The sequence below is a fragment of the Nothoprocta perdicaria genome, unplaced genomic scaffold, assembly GCF_003342845.1.
Source record: "Nothoprocta perdicaria isolate Ctin4 unplaced genomic scaffold, notPer1 scaffold_220, whole genome shotgun sequence".
Classification (NCBI taxonomy): Eukaryota; Metazoa; Chordata; class Aves; order Tinamiformes; family Tinamidae; genus Nothoprocta; species Nothoprocta perdicaria.
In genome coordinates this window covers 629,154-648,428 of record NW_020455416.1, presented here as the reverse complement: position 1 = coordinate 648,428, position 19,275 = coordinate 629,154, and the positions used below count along the sequence as shown (strand labels likewise).

At 41.7% G+C, this 19,275-nt stretch overlaps 1 protein-coding gene across 4 annotated transcripts in view; it reads left to right on the top strand.

Moving 5' to 3' along the window:
* The window catches only part of KLHL32 (kelch like family member 32), a 93,776-nt gene that overhangs the window by 25,478 nt on the left and 49,023 nt on the right, over window positions 1-19,275 (top strand). For all 4 annotated transcript variants that reach the window (XM_026039172.1, XM_026039173.1, XM_026039171.1 and 1 more), the window contains exon 5: window positions 13,769-13,876. In XM_026039172.1, the coding sequence (XP_025894957.1) occupies window positions 13,769-13,876 (108 nt within the window). The remainder of the gene's footprint in view (window positions 1-13,768; window positions 13,877-19,275) is intronic.

Below are 19,275 nucleotides of genomic sequence, written 5' to 3'. Positions count from 1 at the left end.
GCTCCCTGTCTGCAGCATGAAAAACTCCTTTTTGCTTTATTTTGAATCTGGCCTCCGCTAGCAGATTTTGTTCCTCTTTTTTTTTTTTTTTTTTTTTTTTTTCTTGAGTACTTCACGCACTTGGTTATCTCTTCTAACTTTCTCAGATGCTGGAAATTGTTCTGTGTCCTTGACTGTACTTTGTGCCCTTCTCTCGAGTGTTTCCTGTTCTAAAATATCTTCTGTGAGATGAGGGCAAGGGAGTTATATGCAGCGCAGGCCAGGCATGAATTTCTGCACTGATGTGGGGTTGTTTTGTTTTCTCTTTCTTGCTTAACAGTTTCTTTTTAATTATTATTTTTGTTTTTTATTTTGACTTCTCCTGAGTAGTGAGATGGCTTTTTCATGGAAGTCTTTCATACTCCAGGGCTTCTCTCCTGAGTTGTAAATGGTCAAGTGGGAACTGATTATTTTCTATGTGAAATTAGTTCATAGTTAGTTAGCAACCTTGTGAGCTGGGGCATGTGGTTTTGCATGTGCCCATATCATATGCAGTAATGTAGAATTTTCAAACTATAATTATTTTTACATGTGTAAAGTGTTTTATGTTTGTGTTACGTATGTTAAAAAAAAAAAAAAAAAAAAAAAAAAAGGCTGTCCTGCAAACCTGGTACCATACTGAGCACTGTGTATCAGGTCTTCCAAAGCTCTAGGGTGCCACCAATACAATAGGCAACAACGTATGTAAAGCTCATTTGAAAACAAAGTTACTGGATATTAAGGCACCTTACAAAATGTCTGCCTGCATTTTTGGAAGTTCTTATGTCTAACACTTAAGGATCTATCTCGCAAGAGCTGGATTTCACCCGAAAAGGGTTGGATGTGAAGTATTTTGAACCTAAGGGAGTAACACAACTGACATTGTTGCGCCCTTTTAGCTTGGAGAGGATATTTTCATCAGAGATAAAGGAAAAGCCAAAGGACAAATGAGCACAGCCAAGTGTGGAGTACTAAAAATAAAGTGAAGATATGATTTTCTAGAGCCATTCCTCCCAGAGGAGATGGCTGACGGAGGACAGAGCTCAGCCAGTGATGAAAAACTACTGTGACAAATGACTTTAATATTCAACCCAAGCTTGGTTTTATTCAGCAAATTATTAGATTTTAATTACTCTTTTAAGTCTTCTCAGTAAAGGGATTTGGAAAATCAAATTAAAAATGGTTAATAAGCTGGTTTAAGGCTTCAGCTTTTGTATCAAATAAATATATCGGTGAGAAGTTAAGTGCTAGAGAGTTGTAATTGTTTTGCTTTAAGGATCTGAAGGATGCCTAGTTCAGCTGTTGGTGGAATGGCCCATATACAACTGCAACCCTTGGCTTCTCACTTGCTGTGTGTGCTGTTTCAGTCAGGTTGCAGAGTGGAAGATAATTGCCACCCTTTGCAGTTAGTTCATACACTTGGATTTCAGTGAGTAATGACATTTGCGTCAACTCTATAAATGGCTTCTTAAGAAGGTACTTATAATAATAACTAAGACTAAAATTCCTAGCGACAGAAAGAGGGATTTTGCAGTGATGCTACCTACAGATCCAGTGCTGATATGAATAGAGATAGAGGCTATGTTTTTATTCTCTTACATATGTTAAACTTTTACAGATAGTTTGAGAGCAAAATGGATCAAATAAATGGATGAAATTCTTGAAATAGTGAAGGCTGTTAGAGAAGCACGGCTGAAAGTGTGTGTTAGATGATTTTAAGCAATATTAGATGAATTTAAGCAATGGAAATGGAGTGGTAATTTTCAGTATGTAGTATGTAATATATTAAAAAATATTACTTTTCCTATAGCACTTGAAGTGGAATATAGCTGGAACAATATAGCTGAGGGGAGCAGAGTAAGCCCTTTCCAGTATTTTGTGTTTGTTTTGGGTTTTTTTTTTTGATTTCTTTTTCAGTCATCATGATCAAAATGAGATTATAATCAAAGTTCTATAGGGATTCAAGACAGTGGCTGAGAATTAAGTATCCCAAATTAGATTCCCTTTTACTGGAAGTTGAAGAGTACCTACTGTGATCTGTAACTCAGTAGCTCTCTGAGCAGAAAACTCAAATCCATCAGGTAAGACAAGTTGAAAGACAAAACATAATGTTTTCCTTCTTCTACAGTGATGCTGTGGAAAGTGTGAAGAAACAGGAGTCTGTGATTTTAGCTTTGCTTTCTACTTCCATCAGCTTTGGAAGCTGATTTGTCCCCAGCATTGGAAAAGCCCTACTTAGTCCTCCTAGCATTCCAGAAACATCTCCTCATCTCCAGGAATTTTGAGGATGCGGTTGGATGGTATGGTCACAGTGACATAAGGTTTAGTTGTGGCTTCTGTGTCCTTTCCTGACACAGTTCTTTAGGATGGACCCCTCTTTGGCCTCTCAGCGAGTCCTTTTGGAAAACTTGAGTATAGAAAAAAATTGACCTCTCTCCTAGTTCTCTGATAACCATGGATGAACCAGCACAGCCTGCAAAGAAGAGAAGGGAGAAAAGGCATGGCCAACCATTCTGCTTACAGGTGCCTCTTGGACCACTTTAACTGCCCACTTTGACTGTACCAAGAGACTTCACTGGATCTACTCTTTGCTTTAAAAGGATCTCCTTCTCTTCTTGGGTCTCCTTGGCCTGTCTTAGCTGATCCTGCCACACTGTTCCAATGCGAGTCCGTTCCCTGCTGCTTAAAAGGTCTTTGAACTGTGACAAGGTCAGTGTGATCCGACCTATCTGAAAGATGAATTGCTCCTACAGCATTATGTTGTTCCAGGTCTGTTGGATGAGACCTTGCTGTGTAACTAACTATGCAGTTATGGCTTGCTCACTAAGGTGAGGAACTTACCTTGACAGTGTTGTATCTAATATGCTTTTGAAAGTGCCCCCCTAAAGGTCATCAAGAAAATCTTGACTTTTTTTTTGCTGCCCCAGTTGTTAAAAAGAAAAAAAAAAAAAACCACAAGCAGGTTTGTCTCCCTAGATGAAATGTGCTGTGGTTTTTAAAGGGCTTGTTTAAGATCTTAGCTGACTTTTATTCCAGTTTTATTTTGGGCTTGCTTTTGATATCACTTGCTAAAATCATCAAAGGAACAATAGGCTTATGTACTCACTGGGAAGCATTAAACCAATTTAAGCCAGAATTTGCAAATGTGACTCATACTATTCTGTGCTTGACTGGAAATGCTGCTGGAAATGGGGAGGAAAAAAAATGTGTTTTTAGTTAATGCTGCTTCATTTGTATTCCAAAAGTCAAGTTTGTTTAAAAGTGAATGTCATTAGGACAGACTGTACATTACTGCATATTTCTGCAGTGCTTTGTACAGTAGGGCCCTTGCAATTCCATTTTCTCACTTCTGTCACAATAGTTTTGGCACTCAGGACCATTGTTTTATGGCATTCTGGACAAAAAATGATTTGTTTCTTTTAACATACTGGAACTAATCAGGTTAGCTGGAGTAATTCACATGTAATTTTCTTCTGATATGAGGTTGCAGATGACAGTTACAAAGTTATTTGGTTTCCATGGGAGAACTTGGGCTGCTTTTGCATATAGGTCTTTATGGGGAGGTAACAACCCATTAGGAATAGGATGGTACAATCTTCATTTTTCCTTTTTCTCCAATTATATTTGTGTACCTAAGTTCAAGCTTTGAGAAAACATAATATGATCACTATTAAAAATGTGACTATGAGGAAAGACTAAGTGAGCTGGGCCTGTTTAACCTAGAGAAGACTGAGAGGGCATCTGATCAATATGTGTAAGTACCTGAAGGGTGAATGTAGGGAGGAAGGGGCCAAGCTCTTCTCAGTGGTGGCCAGTGACAGGACAAGGGGCAGTGGGTACAAGCTGAAACACAGGCAGTTCCATCTGCATGTGAGGAGGAACTTCTTCACTGTGAGAGTGACAGGGCCCTGGACCAGGCTGTCCAGGGAGGCTGTGGAGTCTCCTTCTCTGGAGGTCTTCCAAACCCACCTGGATGCCGCCCTGTGCTCTGGGTGTCCCTGCTGGAGCAGGGGGTTGGACTAGATAATCTCTAAGAGGTCCCTTCCAACCTCAATCGTTCTGTGACTCTGTGATAGCTATCAAAAGATGAATCATAAATGAGGCACGTTCAGCCAAGAATGTAACTTGCTAAACAAAAATGTGCATATTTATTGCTATTTTGGCTGTGGGCATGGAACCTTTGCCTTGGAACGATCTAGAAAATTCTTCCACTTTTGCCAGGTCACTCTGAACAAATACCTGCTATGCAAATAGGGAAGAACACCATATCTTTAGCTACTGGGAATTGTGAAGTAGGTTAGCTCATTGCTTCCATTTTAAGGCTATATGGAAAAGCGATTTTTATTACTTATTTCTTAAGATAATAAGAAATTGTTATCTTTTTGTATTAACAGTTCAGTAAAACAAATGCATTTTGTAAGTGACTTGGCTTGGTGTAATGTACCCTTAGGTGCTGTGTATTCTGGTGCCTATACTCTGGTGCTCTTTTTTTTTTCTTTTCTTACGTGAATTTCTGTAAATATATTTTTCCCTAAAAGTATGAATGATATTTGACCTTTTCATCTTTCAGGATGCATTTTAATTATATGGCAAAAACTTAAAAACAATATTTAGATAGATTTCATTTAGCAGATGTGTTACTGCAGGCTCAGTTATCAGTGATTGACATTGTGACATTTTTCCTGGCAATTTGTATAGAACTTGTTCAGGAGCATCATGTAATGAGCCTCTTAATCACATTTCATGTAGCTGATATTGATGGATGTGTTTTTCAGAGCGCAGGAGACTCTGGAGGACATGGCTAATGATTGATTTAGGATAGACGGCCTCAAAATGGGAGGAAAACAAAGCAAACTAGAGCATGCTAGATACAAGAACAGAGCATGCTAGATATAATTGCTTTTCTTCAAGGCAGTAAAGAACCACGTGCATAATAAATTGGTCATTTGGGGACATACATTATGTATTTAGAACATAATGGGTACTCAGTGAGATTTGGACTTTGTCAGCTGTCAAAGTAGTATTTTGATTCTGCTTATAGCGACTCTGAGTATTTCTTTCATAGTGATAGGTGGCAGGAGCAAATGAGCATGCTTGGGCCTCGAGGCATTTACAGTCCAAGTGGCTAAAATAGTTCCAGGGTGTTACCAGCCTGAGCAACCTATATGCGCATAGGTGCCTGGTGAGGAAATACAGCAATGTGAGTCATTCCATGGGCACCTGTAAAACTTCTCACAGGCTTAAAATGACACAAGCACTTACAGACTGAAAGATGTCACGTTGCAGTTGAGCTACCTGAGCAATGCAGAGAATTGATCCCAAATCCTTTAAGTGTTAGTTTGCTTTCCTGAAGGTTTTTATGATGCATCAAATCAGGAGTGCAAGGAATTGTAGGCAGGAGCGGGGCGCTGAGGTGTGATAGCAACAGCTGAGTAGGGAAGGAGATGAATATCCTGTGGGAAGGCAGTTTGAGCAGTACACTGCACTCTAATGAAGATACCCATCTTTTTAAAATGAGTAAAAAGAAGAGCTCAAGCAATGTCCGTATGGAATTGTGGAGGAGAAGGAGAAATTTGTGATGGAAATTCTGCTTATCTAAAGTAGCAGAAAAAATCAGAGGGTGTTTTTAACCGTAAAGATTCAATGCAGGATATCTAAGTAGCTGTGGGAAGCCTGGCAAGGGTTGGCTCCAGGGACAGAATAGGCACTTAGCCCTTTCACATGTGAAGTCCTCATGGTGTTTTTCAGCTACAGTCATCAGATACCAAGTTTCATCTTTTCTTTACGTGCAGTTTCTTCTGAATTGGGTAGGACAAAATCCTATTTCATCTTAACTAGCCAGTGGAATTGCCAAATAAGTCATTAAATGATTTTTGTTTGTTCCCTATAATTTAATAAGAATAAGAATAAGGAATAAGAGAGGGACCGAAAGGGGCCAGGAAGAGTGGAGGAGTCAGACTGAACCGCGTGGCGCAGCGCCGGGCAGCGGCCTTGCCCAAGGCCCGCGCGCTGCAGCCGCGGCCTCCCACCGAAGCGGCTGCCACAGGGCCCGTGCCCCTGCCGGGGCCTGCTGGCTCCCTGGTGAGTCTGCGCCTCTACAAGAGCTTGTGCCATTCAGATGCCTGCGTGGAAGGGGGATCCAGGGACCCCGCTTTATTCTGGTGGAGATTTGGAAGTAGGGCCGCTAATGGTTACCGAAGCAGTATTGGAAATCTTTGAGTGAGGCAATTTGGAGATGTTACCCTTTGGTTTACTCGAGGCTGGCTCAGCTGCAACTTTAAACTTGCTTTCTGGTTTTCAAAAGCGTAGATGTAGTGTGAAATTTTACATTTGATTCAAGTAAAAAAGGATAGAGATGACTGACATTTCTCTTTTTTTTTTTTTTTGCTGAGGAACTGTGTGCTGTTTTAGAGGTTGCAATGCCCTGGAATCCATGCACTGTATTTCAAGCAAAGCCAGGTTACTTCTTGAAGGATGTAGTTTAAGATCATCTTCCATTTGGGATATGTGGCAAAAGGTAGTTAGGAGCTGGTATAGATAAGTAAGGAGTGAGCTTACAGAGATCAAAATAGGCAAACTGAAGTTATTTTTGTGGACTAAGCCTCTTTCATAGTCTGTCAGTTTTTAAAAGAGTTTCTTACCTGAGACTTTTCACAAATTAGGTGGGTTCAGAAAAAATGAAATAAACCTCTGGTTCTAAAAATATATAGGAACTTGTTAGTGCAGCCACTACCGTGTTACTGCCGGCATTGTTTGTCTCTTTCAGCTGACCTAATTTTAGTTCTCAAAAGTTTGGTGTCTCCATTTCTGTTGGGCATTTAGGCTGACCTAACTGTCCAAGCTTCCCCTGCAGTCACTGAGGAGGCGGTGCGTTTTACCCTACCAAGTCCTTCAGCTTGCTGACAACTTTGTCTTCTTTCAAATTTCCAGGAATTTTAACTATTTCTTTTCTATCCGATTTTCTATACAATATAATCTTCTAATGCTCACTTAATGATTTAATAACTTGCCTTTTAACATTTAAGAGATATTGAGCAATATTTTTTTTCAGATTTAAATTACAACCCAGTGGGTTTAGCTGTCTTCCAAAGCAAGAACAGATACTTGTTTAAAGTTACATTAGTGTAAAAACCCTTTTTTTCTAAAACTCCCTTCAGGAAGTTTCTAGAAGTCCATTATGAACAACTTTCAGGTTTTCTCTAGTTCACTACTGATATGTCTGACATAATTTGTTATTAATTTTCTAAAGCATAACAGGATGTTATTATTGTGTTAATTTGCCTGTCTTCTGAACCAACATACATTTGTCTCCGCCTTTGAAAGGGGCTCTGGGTTTCATGGAGTTCAGTGACAGGTTGGGTGCCTAAGCTGCTTGATAACTGGTTATTTTCTGGTTATTTGCTGCTTGCCCTGCCGGGCACGGCTTGGAGTTAGAGGCATTCAAATGTGAACCAGCCGGTTGCTCTCACAGGTGCGGGTTGGGTCGTCTGCTCTTTCAGATCTCCTGAGTAAGGATGAGAAGTATTACCAGTCAAGGAGCCCCTCGCCCATGGTGGCAGTGCACAGCTGGTATTTTTGGAACCTGGAGCATTTATTTCTCATTTTTTGACTCTGGAATCTGTTCTCAGAGCTGTATTTTGTGAACTGATCTGCACATGTTGCAGCAGTGCTGCGTGACTGGTAAAACCCAATGGATCTCAAATTTTTTTGTGTCTTTTGCTCCATTTGCACTTGCATAACTTGCCTGCAGAACGTTGTTACTCTTCCAGGGTGGTGTTTCACACCCCTCTTGCCCTCTGTTTTTCCAAGCTGCACAGCCACAAAAGCTGCTCACGGGAAGGTAGCAGAGCCAAGGACTGCGCTACTGCCCTGCCTGGGGGCATTAGATGCTGCCCCCTCTGAGCCTGGCCGCCCTGCCCTGCTGCTGCTGGCACCCAGTGCTCGGCCTCCATCCTGCTTCGTGTCCGTGTTGCAGAGATGCCCTTGGCCGCTCTGGGCAGCGGGGCGAAGCCACGTGTGCGTGTGGTGCGTCAACCGCGCACCCACCAGTGCCCCACACCTCTTCCTCCCAAGTCACGTTCTCACGAGTTTAGTAATTTGCATGCACATTTGCCTTATTAAAATGGCATAAAAGCCGCTTGTGTCAAATACTGTTTGATTACTTTTATCCAAGGATTGTGATCTTAGTTTTCTTTTTCCTTTGAGAATATTCCCCTGGCACCTCTTCTGTTCTAGGCTGAGGTGAGGAGAAGAACAGAAAGTCGATTCCTTTACTCCTCTTTATCTTCTGGAAGCAAGCGAAGTGTCTCCCTTCCCAGTGTCCTCTCCACAGAAGCAGGTCCATCTGACTTGGGAACTTTGTAAACCCTGGTGAGCTCTGGAGGAGCTACTTGTGACCAGAGGTACCTTCGTCCTCAGGTTCTGTGAGCTCTTGCCGCGTGGCAAGTGCATCGTGGTGGCTTTTCTGTTTGGGAACTGATTTATGTAGTTAAATTCCTGGCTAAACAAGCGTCATTCGAACACTTAATATCCCTCAGGGTTGCCTCATTAACTGGTTAGTGAATGACGTTGCAAGGCTTGGAGAGTAAAAGAAACTGCAGGAAAAGTTGAGTCCTCTCCCCAGTGGTATGATTGTAAAAGGGAACTTCAGGTAACATATTTGGTTGTTAACTTCAGTTAACAATTTGAGTACTGCTCACGCTCGTAAAGATCTCAGAGGGAAGAAATGGAGAGATTTCCAGTTTTTATTTTGTATTTTAAAGCAGAAGATACTAGCCCAGCTTTAACTCATTGCCCAGGTACTGCAGAAGTCTCAAAACAGAATTTTATGATCTGTGTGTTTACACTGCAATATTAAAGTAGAGCAATATTGATTAAGAGATGAGTTTCACTTTTGCCTGTGATCGAGTGGGTCTTTTCCCTGGCAGCCAAACCCCTGAAGGTGTCTGGCTGCGGATGAGCTTCACCCACTGGCAGGAGCGCTGAGGGTAGCTGGGCTGTGGCTGTGCTAGGTTTTCCTCTGTAGGAGACTGCTTTCCTGAGAGCTAATCCCATTCAACCGAAGGGGCTCTCTTAGGACCACTGGAAAGACCAGTGAAATGCTTTGCCCTTTCCTCCTGAAAGACAAGTGTAGGTTTTATGCAAAATCAAAACCCTTGCCCTGAGTACTCCATTTGAGAAAGGGCAGCACAAGGGAGAATGAGCTGCAGGTGGCAGATGGCGTGTGGAGATGGAGGAGCTTCTGCGGCCAGTACAATAGTCCTGGAAAGGGGTATGGTAGATTTCGGGAATCTTCAAAGCAAAACCTGCAGCAGCTGCACGGAAGTGGTTCCTGGTGTGCAGGTGAGATGCAGGTGGGTATTTCTTTAGGTCTGTGGGTTTGGCCCGCTGTGTGGGGCGCCGAGTCCTCAGCCAGAGCGCGAGCTCCATTCGCAGGGCCCGAGGGCTGCCGTGCGCGCGCAGGCCATGCGGCAGCCGTGGTGCTCGGCGCGCAGCGCGGGCAGGAGCTCGCTCTCTGGTGAGTTATGTGACTATGGATTTCTGAGGTCAGTTTGTCTTCATAAAAAAGGAAGTATACGTAAATACAGCGACACAGGTAACTGTCTTCGATGCATCAGTGCAACCATAGCTAAAAGAAGGGCTTCTGTGTAAGTTTAGAATACTTAAGAGAGGCTTCTTCAAACCTTTGCAGAAATAGAAAAGAATAAAAACATATTTATTCATGTCCAGGGAGTCTTGTATATATCCATGAAAACCAGTGCATGGAAAACACTGACTACTGCAAGATTTTTTGCAGCAAGAAGGATGATCACAGCTTCTAAATAAACTCACCATTGCAGCCAGTCTTCTGTTCTGGGCTGGGGCACGTTTGAAATAGAATGAACTTCTGCAACATAATAGGTGCTAATAGGTCAAATTACTGCTTGGTATAAATAGGAACAGTTGACACACAGAACACTTGGTACCGTATTGTTAATAATAGTGCAAATGCATTTGTGTGAAAGAAATTAGAATAACATTTTTCCTTCTTTCACTGAGCCACAGTGTATTCTGTAACTGTAGCTTAATGTTCTTGCAGACATACGGACAATGATGTTTCAAAATGGCATGTATGTCGCATGAATATATGAAAATATAATTGTTCACTGGTGTAGTGCTTAGCAAATTCTTTTTATGTGGAAAATTCATAATTTAATGAAAAATAACAGGCATAACATGTGAGCAATCATGCATCCATTTGCAAAGCATAACAGATCTCTGCCAGGAATGGATTTGTGCTTGACAAAGTCATCCTTTTTGAAAGGCTCAATATGTAAAACTGGCAAATTAAATATTCTTCTGTTAGCGATCTGGGATGAGTTTTGCCTTGCGTCTTGCATTACCCTTTTCATCGCCGTGTCCTGTCACGTATAATCACTTCAGTACGTGCAGGTCCCTGACATGGAGAGTTTTCCATCTTCTTGGTGGGAGCTGGATTTGTGCTGTGCTAGTCGCTGCCAGGGCTGAGCGCGGGCACAGCCGATGCTGCCGCGGTTCTGCAGGCGCTCCACGTCACTGCTGAAACGTGGCTTATTTGGGAAGCAGAGCGACAACCATTCCCACTGGCCACTTCAGTCTTTCTCCCCTGAAACTGTGGTCAGCGTAGGCCTTAGAAACACTTTTGCTGCATGCAGTGGGCTGCAAGTAATGGCAGTAAAAGCATCCAGAAAACACCTAGGAAAACTAGCAGGCAGCATCAACAAAAGATCTGTACTTAGCTGGTGACACAGCGCAGTTCATAACCTTCATAAAAAAAAGTTTGTATCTGATTTTCCTTTTATAACAGTATGTGATACAAGCGCCAGTGGAAGCTTAGGGGTGCATGTGAGTCTAGACCAAGTGAAAAATGATTTTTTTTAAAGATATTTCTGTTAGTTCACATGAAATTGGCTTTCAGTTCCTGAGCGCAGAAGGGCCTGCCCAGTGAGTGTGTTTCATATCCTAAAGTCAAGCCCTTGAATACAGCGGGAATGGGGGCTGTGCCCGCGCAGAAGCTGCAGCTGTGCAGGTAGCCAGGTTAGCGCGGTAGTTTGGACCGGAGCGACCTTGTAAAGTTCTTCTCGTTGCTGTTACTCATGGCCTTGTAGTGCACAGACTGGCTTCCTTCAGCGTGAAACGAAACTGGAAGGCGCATTCCAGGCGTCAGGTGGCACGTGGTGGGGCCAGGCACCCTCCCAAAGCACCGTTAGTGCTGGTGATGGGCTCCCAGCACCACCGCCTTTGCCCTCCAGAGCTATAGGTGTAACCTGTGTGGTTGAAGAGCAGAAGCCTGAGTTTGGTGAGAGAGAGGAAACTGCAGGATGAAACCGAAGGGGAGGGAGCATGGTAGGGTTGTCCTAGGCAGGGCAGCCCTTGCCTCCTGTCTATGCCCCAGAGCTGAAGTGGAAGGTTCCTTGGAGGAGGCTCACGAGGACAAACGCCAGCCCTCTCCTCGAGCTGTCACCTCGGAGCTAAAAGCAGAAGCCAAGGGGGGCTTGAAGTGCGTCTTAAATCCCTAGTCCCTGTGTCTGGACCCTTCCCAGTTGTAGGTGGATCTGGATTTTAAGTAGAGAAGGTAAGCACCCGGAAAGGGAGCCTCCAGCCTGATTTCAGACAAGGATTGTGTTTGGGGGCTTTGTTTGTTTGCTTTTGCCTAGAGCTGTTGTTAAAAAGCGGGGCCAAGTCTTACTAGCTCAACTTGGCAACCAGACAGTAGCTAAATTCAGAACAGACTTGCACCTCTGTATTCTGCTGTTAGCTGCCACCGAAACCCTCAGGTACGAGTGAACAATATTTTCTTTATTTTATCATTAAGCCTGACCAGCAGCGTGTGGAGGTCAGCACTGAATGAAACTGCTCATCTTTAGGGTGATCCTCACGGTGGTTAGGGGTGATTATATAGCTAAGTGCAAAGGGCGTGTTCAACCCTCATCATGTAGTCAGGGAACTTAAATGGAACTAGAAAAACTGCTCAATTTGTTCCGTGTTTCTTTTCCTCTTGTTTTCTCTTCCTGGCTAGGAACATTTTGTATGGTTGTACCTTACTACAGTAGTGTAATAAATCTTTTAAACTATTTGACACTTCTTTTTTTCTTACCAGTTGGAAGAAGCCCTGATAACTGTTAATTGGAGTAGAAATTGCAAAAATGTAGGAGTGGCCACGTGATAAATGTCACGTTTGCTTATCTGGGATGATTTCCAGGCAGCAGGTTTGTGTCAAACCATCGCATCTTGGTGGAATGAAGGTTACTGACATTTTCAAAGACACAACTAGCTGGCGGGAGCTACGGTGCTTGAAGGAAGCTGGTCGAGTTTAAGGGAATCCTTGGTGCTGGGCCTGAGGTGCTAGGGCTGGTTTTTCCCTGAAATTCAGCAGGATTTGGCGCGTGAGTTGCCTGCAAGAAGCCCCGTGGGCTTGTTGAGGGCCGAGGCAGCGCAGCGGGATGTGGCGCCGCGAGGATGCTCTCGAGCAGCGCTCTGCTCTTGCTGTCCTCCCCGGTGCAGCTTCCCTGCGTAGGAGAAGTGCATTTTACACAAACCCCACCAGGGATACACTGAGTCTCTCTCCAGCTATGACAGATGGTAGAACCGTTTAATTTATTTGTTCACAGTTTACTGTCTAAAGACTGTGTGAGATGTTTTGCCAAAAATACGTGTGGGAGGGTGGTAAAGAGAAAGGATTCTGCTCTGTTGTACTGGGTGCTGCTGCCTGCAAGAAACTGGGAGAGTTGTTCTTTTCCTAGAAGTCCCTGGGCACATTTGGTCCTGGGAAAGGGTTGGCCTGGAGAACAGGGCTGGTAGGAGCGTGGAGAGGGAGCAGCGCGTGGAGGCTGGGAGAGGAGCTGGGGCAAAGCCAGGGCTTGAATCTTAGCAGTGACAAGAAGAGCCCTGCTCAGCTTGGGCGGCCTCTGTGGCTGCCTCAGACCCGTGGGTGAAAGGGACAGCCTCTCTACTCACTTGTAGTCCTAAAGAGGTTCCACACAGCGCGACCCATCCACAGCCTAGGTTTTATGGAGAGACTGTACCCGTGTGGAAGTGGGGAAGTAACAAGGAGAGGGGCATTGTAATTCTAAGGGACTGCTGCTCCATTCTGACTCCTCTTCCAATTACTTGAGGATCACAGCTCACCCTCCAGGGGGAGGTGCTATTTGGATAGGATTCTTCATAAGGGATGGTGTATTAACTGTTCCTAACACACCTGCTGCTGCTTGTACAAGTTACTGTGCATAGTTTACTGTTTTTCCTTCTTTTAGATATTTTATGAAAGTATTGTTTCCAATATTGGGTGCTTAGAATTATTTTTTTCCAGAATCCAATTACTTTTTAATTTTTGAATTTTTATTGTGACTGGTTGCATTGATTTCACCTAAATACCTAATTTACTTAGTTGAGAAGTATACCTATATATACACATATATATACACATATATATACATATATATACACATATATATATATATGCATGCACACTCAAAGGATTTATTTCAGTTTTTCCAGAAGAATTTTTTATACTCATTTATCAATAAAAGTACTCTGGCACAAGACTGTTTACTTTGGGTAACACTGAAAATTTGGTATAGGTATTCTGGCTGGTAAGTCTGTTTCTGTTGCTGTTCAGGATTATGATCTGGGGAAAAACAAATGTTAGTAAAGGTGGAAAAATTATTCCTGTTCTTGAACCCTCAATAAGTGTTGTTTTGAATGCTTAATAACAGTTCTTTTCTTTCCTTAGGCAATGTTCAGTCTCTGCATGGTTGAAAGTGGAGCTGATGAGGTGAATTTACATGGTGTCACAAGCCTGGGTTTAAAACAAGCCCTGGACTTTGCATATACTGGCCAGGTACTGTACAATTTTTCAAATTAACAAATGCAAATGAAAGCAAATTGCAAATAAAAGCTGAAGGAGTGTTATAAAAGTGTTAGAAATGTTATGTCAGTACACTGCCCAGTAGAATGTCAAGTTAAGCAGTATATCCAAAGAAAGACTGTGGTGTTTTTTCTGTTTGTTTTGTTTTTATTTTAAGAAGATTTCTCTAATAGAAAACAGCTACTGCTTGTGTGTCGTTCCCAAGTAGTGAAGCATGTGCAACTCCTATGCCCCTTTTATGGTGGTCTCTCTTTTCATATGAATTTAATGTGAGTTGATTCCATCTGCTAAATAAAACATAAAATATCCTAGATAATTTTTAGAATAATCCTTATGGATCTCTATTTCTGTGTAAGCAGCCTTATCCTCCCCGGGCAGATGAATTCCAGGTGTCATCGCAAATGCTTATAGATACCTCTTTCCTGCAGCATTTTTTAATGATAACATCTTATTTACCATGATATACTGCTGGAATAGAAGTCCCAAGTGAACCCTAGGAAATGCAGAGTGATTCCCCTGCCTACACAATGGGATGTGTGACCTGTCCTGTCTCTGCACTGCATGCCCAGGCACTGTGTAATGTTGCTGCCTGGCCTGGTCTCAGTTTAGAGTTCAGGCAAGTGACCCAAGATCTGTTTGCACCCAGGCATAGACAGGTGCAATTTCTTTTTTCGACTCTGAATATCTAGGTAACCAAACTGATTCTAGAAATACTGTTAAAACAACAGCTGAATTCATTGGTGTGTTTTCACTATTGCTTAGTTTTGAAACAAAATTCAAATTTGAAGCTTCAGTTTATATTTCATTATTTCAGAGTTGTTAGGTTGTACAAATTTAGACATCTGTTCCATACTGTAGACTGAGGATTTGGCCTTAAAAATGAAGAGAAGTATATAGAAATAAGGAAAGATTTTTTTTCTACCTGTTTTAAAAGAATTATTTTCATCATCTGCTCACACAACAGTCAATATTTTCATGTTCATATTAAAGATTCATTTTTGAACCTTTCATGTTTCTGCTGTTAAGGAAAATGTAACTTATTCAGGGGTTTATCTCTGAGGTAAGTGAGAGACAGAGATTATTATACTGTATTCCTGATTGGCTGGAGGTCTCAGTGAATGGCTCATTATCTCTATGCTTTTTATTCTTCCTGTGGTTGAAAGGTGGCTAAATTGAATAGTAAAATTCAATGAATGTTTCTTGTGCTTTGAGTATCTGTGTTGTGCTTCAAGTCAGTTGAGATTATAGATCATTTTCAGAGAGAGCTCATTCTGTGAAATAGAAGTATCTAAAACATAGTGCAGGCTTTCCAAAGTTAATTTTGAGATGCTGGATAATAATTTACTTGCAGGTGAGTTTTTCTTTCTCTTTGGAATAGAGATGCACCCCTGTCTTTGAGTAAATTTAAAAATATAATAAATAAATGTAAAATACATTAAGAACCTTGAAAATATGAATATGCTTTTTTTAAAAACCAGCAATCCACCCCGTGCCAGCAACCCCTGCTGAATAGTAGGTGATTTCTAGCCTTGATCCCACACACACTTTTGAGTCTTGCATTTTCAAGTATGACCTAGTTTGAATAAATGAGATGGCTTTTTGAGTTAGAACTACTTGTATCCAACATGCACAGTTGCTAACGTATATAAGCATTTGCAGGGCACGTGCTATATCTGAAACACAGATAAGAGCCAAGGATTTTCTAGGAGCTCTCTTATCAAAGTGTATTTGCAAGCACAAGTCACTGGTACAGTCTGACACTGAACACTGAATTTTCTCTTGACTGAGAGAAAATTTGAATTTACACTGAATTTACAGGAACACTGAATTTTCTCTCGTGTCCTTGAAATTCTGCTCTCACTCTGTGTACATCTTGAGCTAACATGGCTTATATTAATAAACTCAAGCTGAGAAGAATATTGATGAATATTTCAAGTGAGAGTAATCTATCAAGGATATTGATAAGTAATTTGAGTAGTTCCTGCTTACATCAGAGTTGTGAAAATGGAGTCACCTGGAGGTGGGGTGTGTTTCTAAGAAGAGTTGGTTGGTCTTGGTTATCTGAAATTCGGTCCTGCTATTTACGACTTTGTTTTGCTTTGAAAATTAAGGTCTTAAGACATGATCTGATCCACCCTTTAGGAAAATAAATCATAAAAAAAAAAAAAAAGGAGATTTCATAGGATCCACTTCTAACTTTTTGGACCAGTATGTTGGTCCAAAAAAAAAGTGTTTCTTTAGAAAACACTGTAGAACTAATAACAATGCAGGGACAGTCTTAGGGTATTCATTTTAAGTGTAACACCGTATGTAAACAAATGAATGTTCAAATTCTGCTTTCTTCCCTTGATTTAGAAAAGAAGTTAAGCACTTATATGTAATTTGAATGCATTGTAACCAAAATGTATTTTTTTGGGTAAAACAGTATGTTGGAGACATCCGGTGGAAGTATTTCATATTGCATGATAGCAATACTTGATGCTTGTATTTTAAAAGTTATTAGAATTTAATAAAGTTACAACTTTTGGCATGACATTGCAATCAGAAGCACAATTCTGACATCTGCACATCCTTTTTGAGCTGAAAGGTGGCTGTGGATGTGAAAATACAGACACTAATCTCCTCCCCTGTATAGGGGCAGTGCCTTATTGTAATTACTGCTGAAAATGTGTTACTCTTAAGGCAAGTTGATTTTTCAATAGTAAAAAAGGATTGTCATAAAACTGGCACCGGCTGCCAGGGAGGCTGTGGAGTTTGAATTAGAATTGATTCTCTGGGGATCTTCCCAACCCGCCTGGATGCCGCCCTGTGCCCCGTGCTCTGGGTGTCCCTGCTGGAGCAGGGGCTTGGACTGGATGATGTCTCGGGTTCTCTTCCAACCTCAGCCATTCTGGGATTCTGTGATAATGCAGTTATTAAATAATGCAGTGTGTTGGGTTTTTATTTGCCTTGTTAACAGGGAGAGTTGCAAAGTTTCCTCCTTGTTCCATTTTGCTCATTGGTGCTGCCTTTGCTATTTCCATGCAAATTTTGTGGGACTTATCCTAGTTTTATTTGGTTTTGTTTTAGGGAAAAAAATGCATTAAAAAGGAGTAGGAGAAATACTGCAATTTAAGCAGTGCAGGGGAGAATTCTTCCTAAAGCTGTTCATGAGAAAGGAGGTATCCAAGGCTGATATGCTGGTCCCAGTTCAAAGAATCATTCTAGGCTGGAATGTCCTGGGGTGTGCTGGGATAGGGTGCTGTCTTGGGGAATTGTTGGATCACAGAATCGCAGAATGGTTAAGGTTGTGGATGGAGGGTAAATGGCTGCCTTGCAAACCAGGGTTTCTATTTGATCAAGAATTAGTTGTGTAGGAGAAAGCAATTTGGCCAGTGAGGTGAGTCTCAAAAGTGCAGTGCCTCAGACCTAGGGGTCTGGGAAGGCCTGCAGGGAGGTGATGGTTAAGCTGGTTTCTTTGGGTAACAGCCTGGAGAAGAGTTGAGACCTTAATGAAAATTAACCTGCAGAAGTAAGGGTTGAATAGAGGGCTGCTTGTAATGCGCTGCCAGATACAATATCTAAATTGCATGTAGTTAATCTTAATATAAAAATAGCACAGAGCACAGTCTTAAGATGATAATACGTTACACAATGGCAAATCCTGCACTGGTGAAGACTGCAAAGTTGACTGAAGTTGATGGCTCTAAATGATGCCACCTGAGCTTCTGCCCTTATGTGTTTCATTATCATAATGATAATCTTTGGTTTGGGGGTGGAATAGGGAAAGGGCTTAAGTTTCTCCCTTCAGCTTTTGCTCCATGACTAATTTTGGAGGTGTGAATCTAATACAGATCTTCATTTCTCTTAATTCTCTTGTCGGTGTCACTCTAGACCTCAGAGCTGTTATTTTGATGGTAAACAGATAAACAGAGGAGAGGCAGCCGCTGTGTGTATTGGCCTTGCTTGGAGTGCTATTTATGTGTATTTACTCTTAAGGTTCAGCTAGGCAGCCTGTATAGCACATAAACAGGTGTGCTGGTGATTTAAAAAAAATTAAATCTGGTAATTGCATTAATATAGAGATGTTCAGAGGTTTTGCATTTATTGCCAGTTGCCCCAAGTTCAGTAGGAGAACATGAAATATTTTCTTCGTTGCTCGTTGTGCTTCCTTTCTGTGCGGGTTTCTCTAATGCATTTTGCTGATGTGAATTTTTAGCAAAAGCATTTTTCCTGTATCCAAATGAGAACTGAGTAAAAATGCAGACAGTTCAATTTAAGGTGAAGCCTTGGGGAAAAGAAACAAAAGACTTTTCCGTGTACTCTTGGGAATCACAAAGGTGAAGTATTTTCTCAGCAGAATCTCATCTTGTGTGGGCTGGAAACTTGTAAGAAATGGGAAGAAAAAAAAACTACTTGATACTATAACTGATTTTGCAAAGTTCTACCTATTTTAGTTAGAACTGAAAGTTTGGGCTAACTGTTGGAAAGTAACTTTGTGCTCCTTCAGGTATGTGCCACCTTAGCTTTTGTTGCTGATTTTGTGCCGATCCCCTCTATGTAGTTAACGACCCTCCTGGCCTCTGTCCTGCTTATCCCATATGCTGCTCATGGTATATTATTTGTAAATGCCTTGTTCTAACTTTAAAATGTGTTAATATTTCCCTGTTAAATACAGCTTGTGTCTATGCCCACAACACTAACCTGCTTAGGGTTCTAGTTCTCCATCTACTGTGTCTTTACTTATGTGAAGCCTGTGGATGGCATTTAATAAATATGGTGACATCAGCCCAGATGACAGAACTTGACATCAGCCCAGATGACAGAACTTACTCAGTATAAACTGTCTGAATGATAAACATTGCAGGTCTAAAGCAGCGGGGCCCTGAAGAGTTTTAGCTGTGTGTTTTGTCCCCCTGACCTTGAGTTCTGCCTTGGGAAGTCTTGACAGTGCCATCCATGTTCTTAAGTGTGTGTGGAAGGTGCTTTTATGATTGAAACCCAGGCCAGGTTTCCCTTGAGTGGGGTATTTCTCTTCCCATGTAGCAGCAGCTGAAAACTTAGATCGAGCTGGGCCTGATTCTCATTTCCATTGAGCTCCTTCAATGGCTTTCTGGCTGACTAAAGCAGTTGGTGTGCTGCATATAAAACACATGTGTGTCCACTTCAGACTTCACATGGATCTGCAGTAATTTGCAGAAGGTTTAGGTATGACACATGCTTCCAGACCTCAGTGTAAATAAGCTTTTGATGGAAACAAGAGTTCATTCCTTTTTTTTCTTTTTATTTTCATTCCTAAAAGATCACATGTGTTGGAGGCAATTTGATTTTCTTGTAGAGGGATGTGCACCTATTTTTTTCATCTCCTTAAAAGTAATTGGACTTTATAAGGT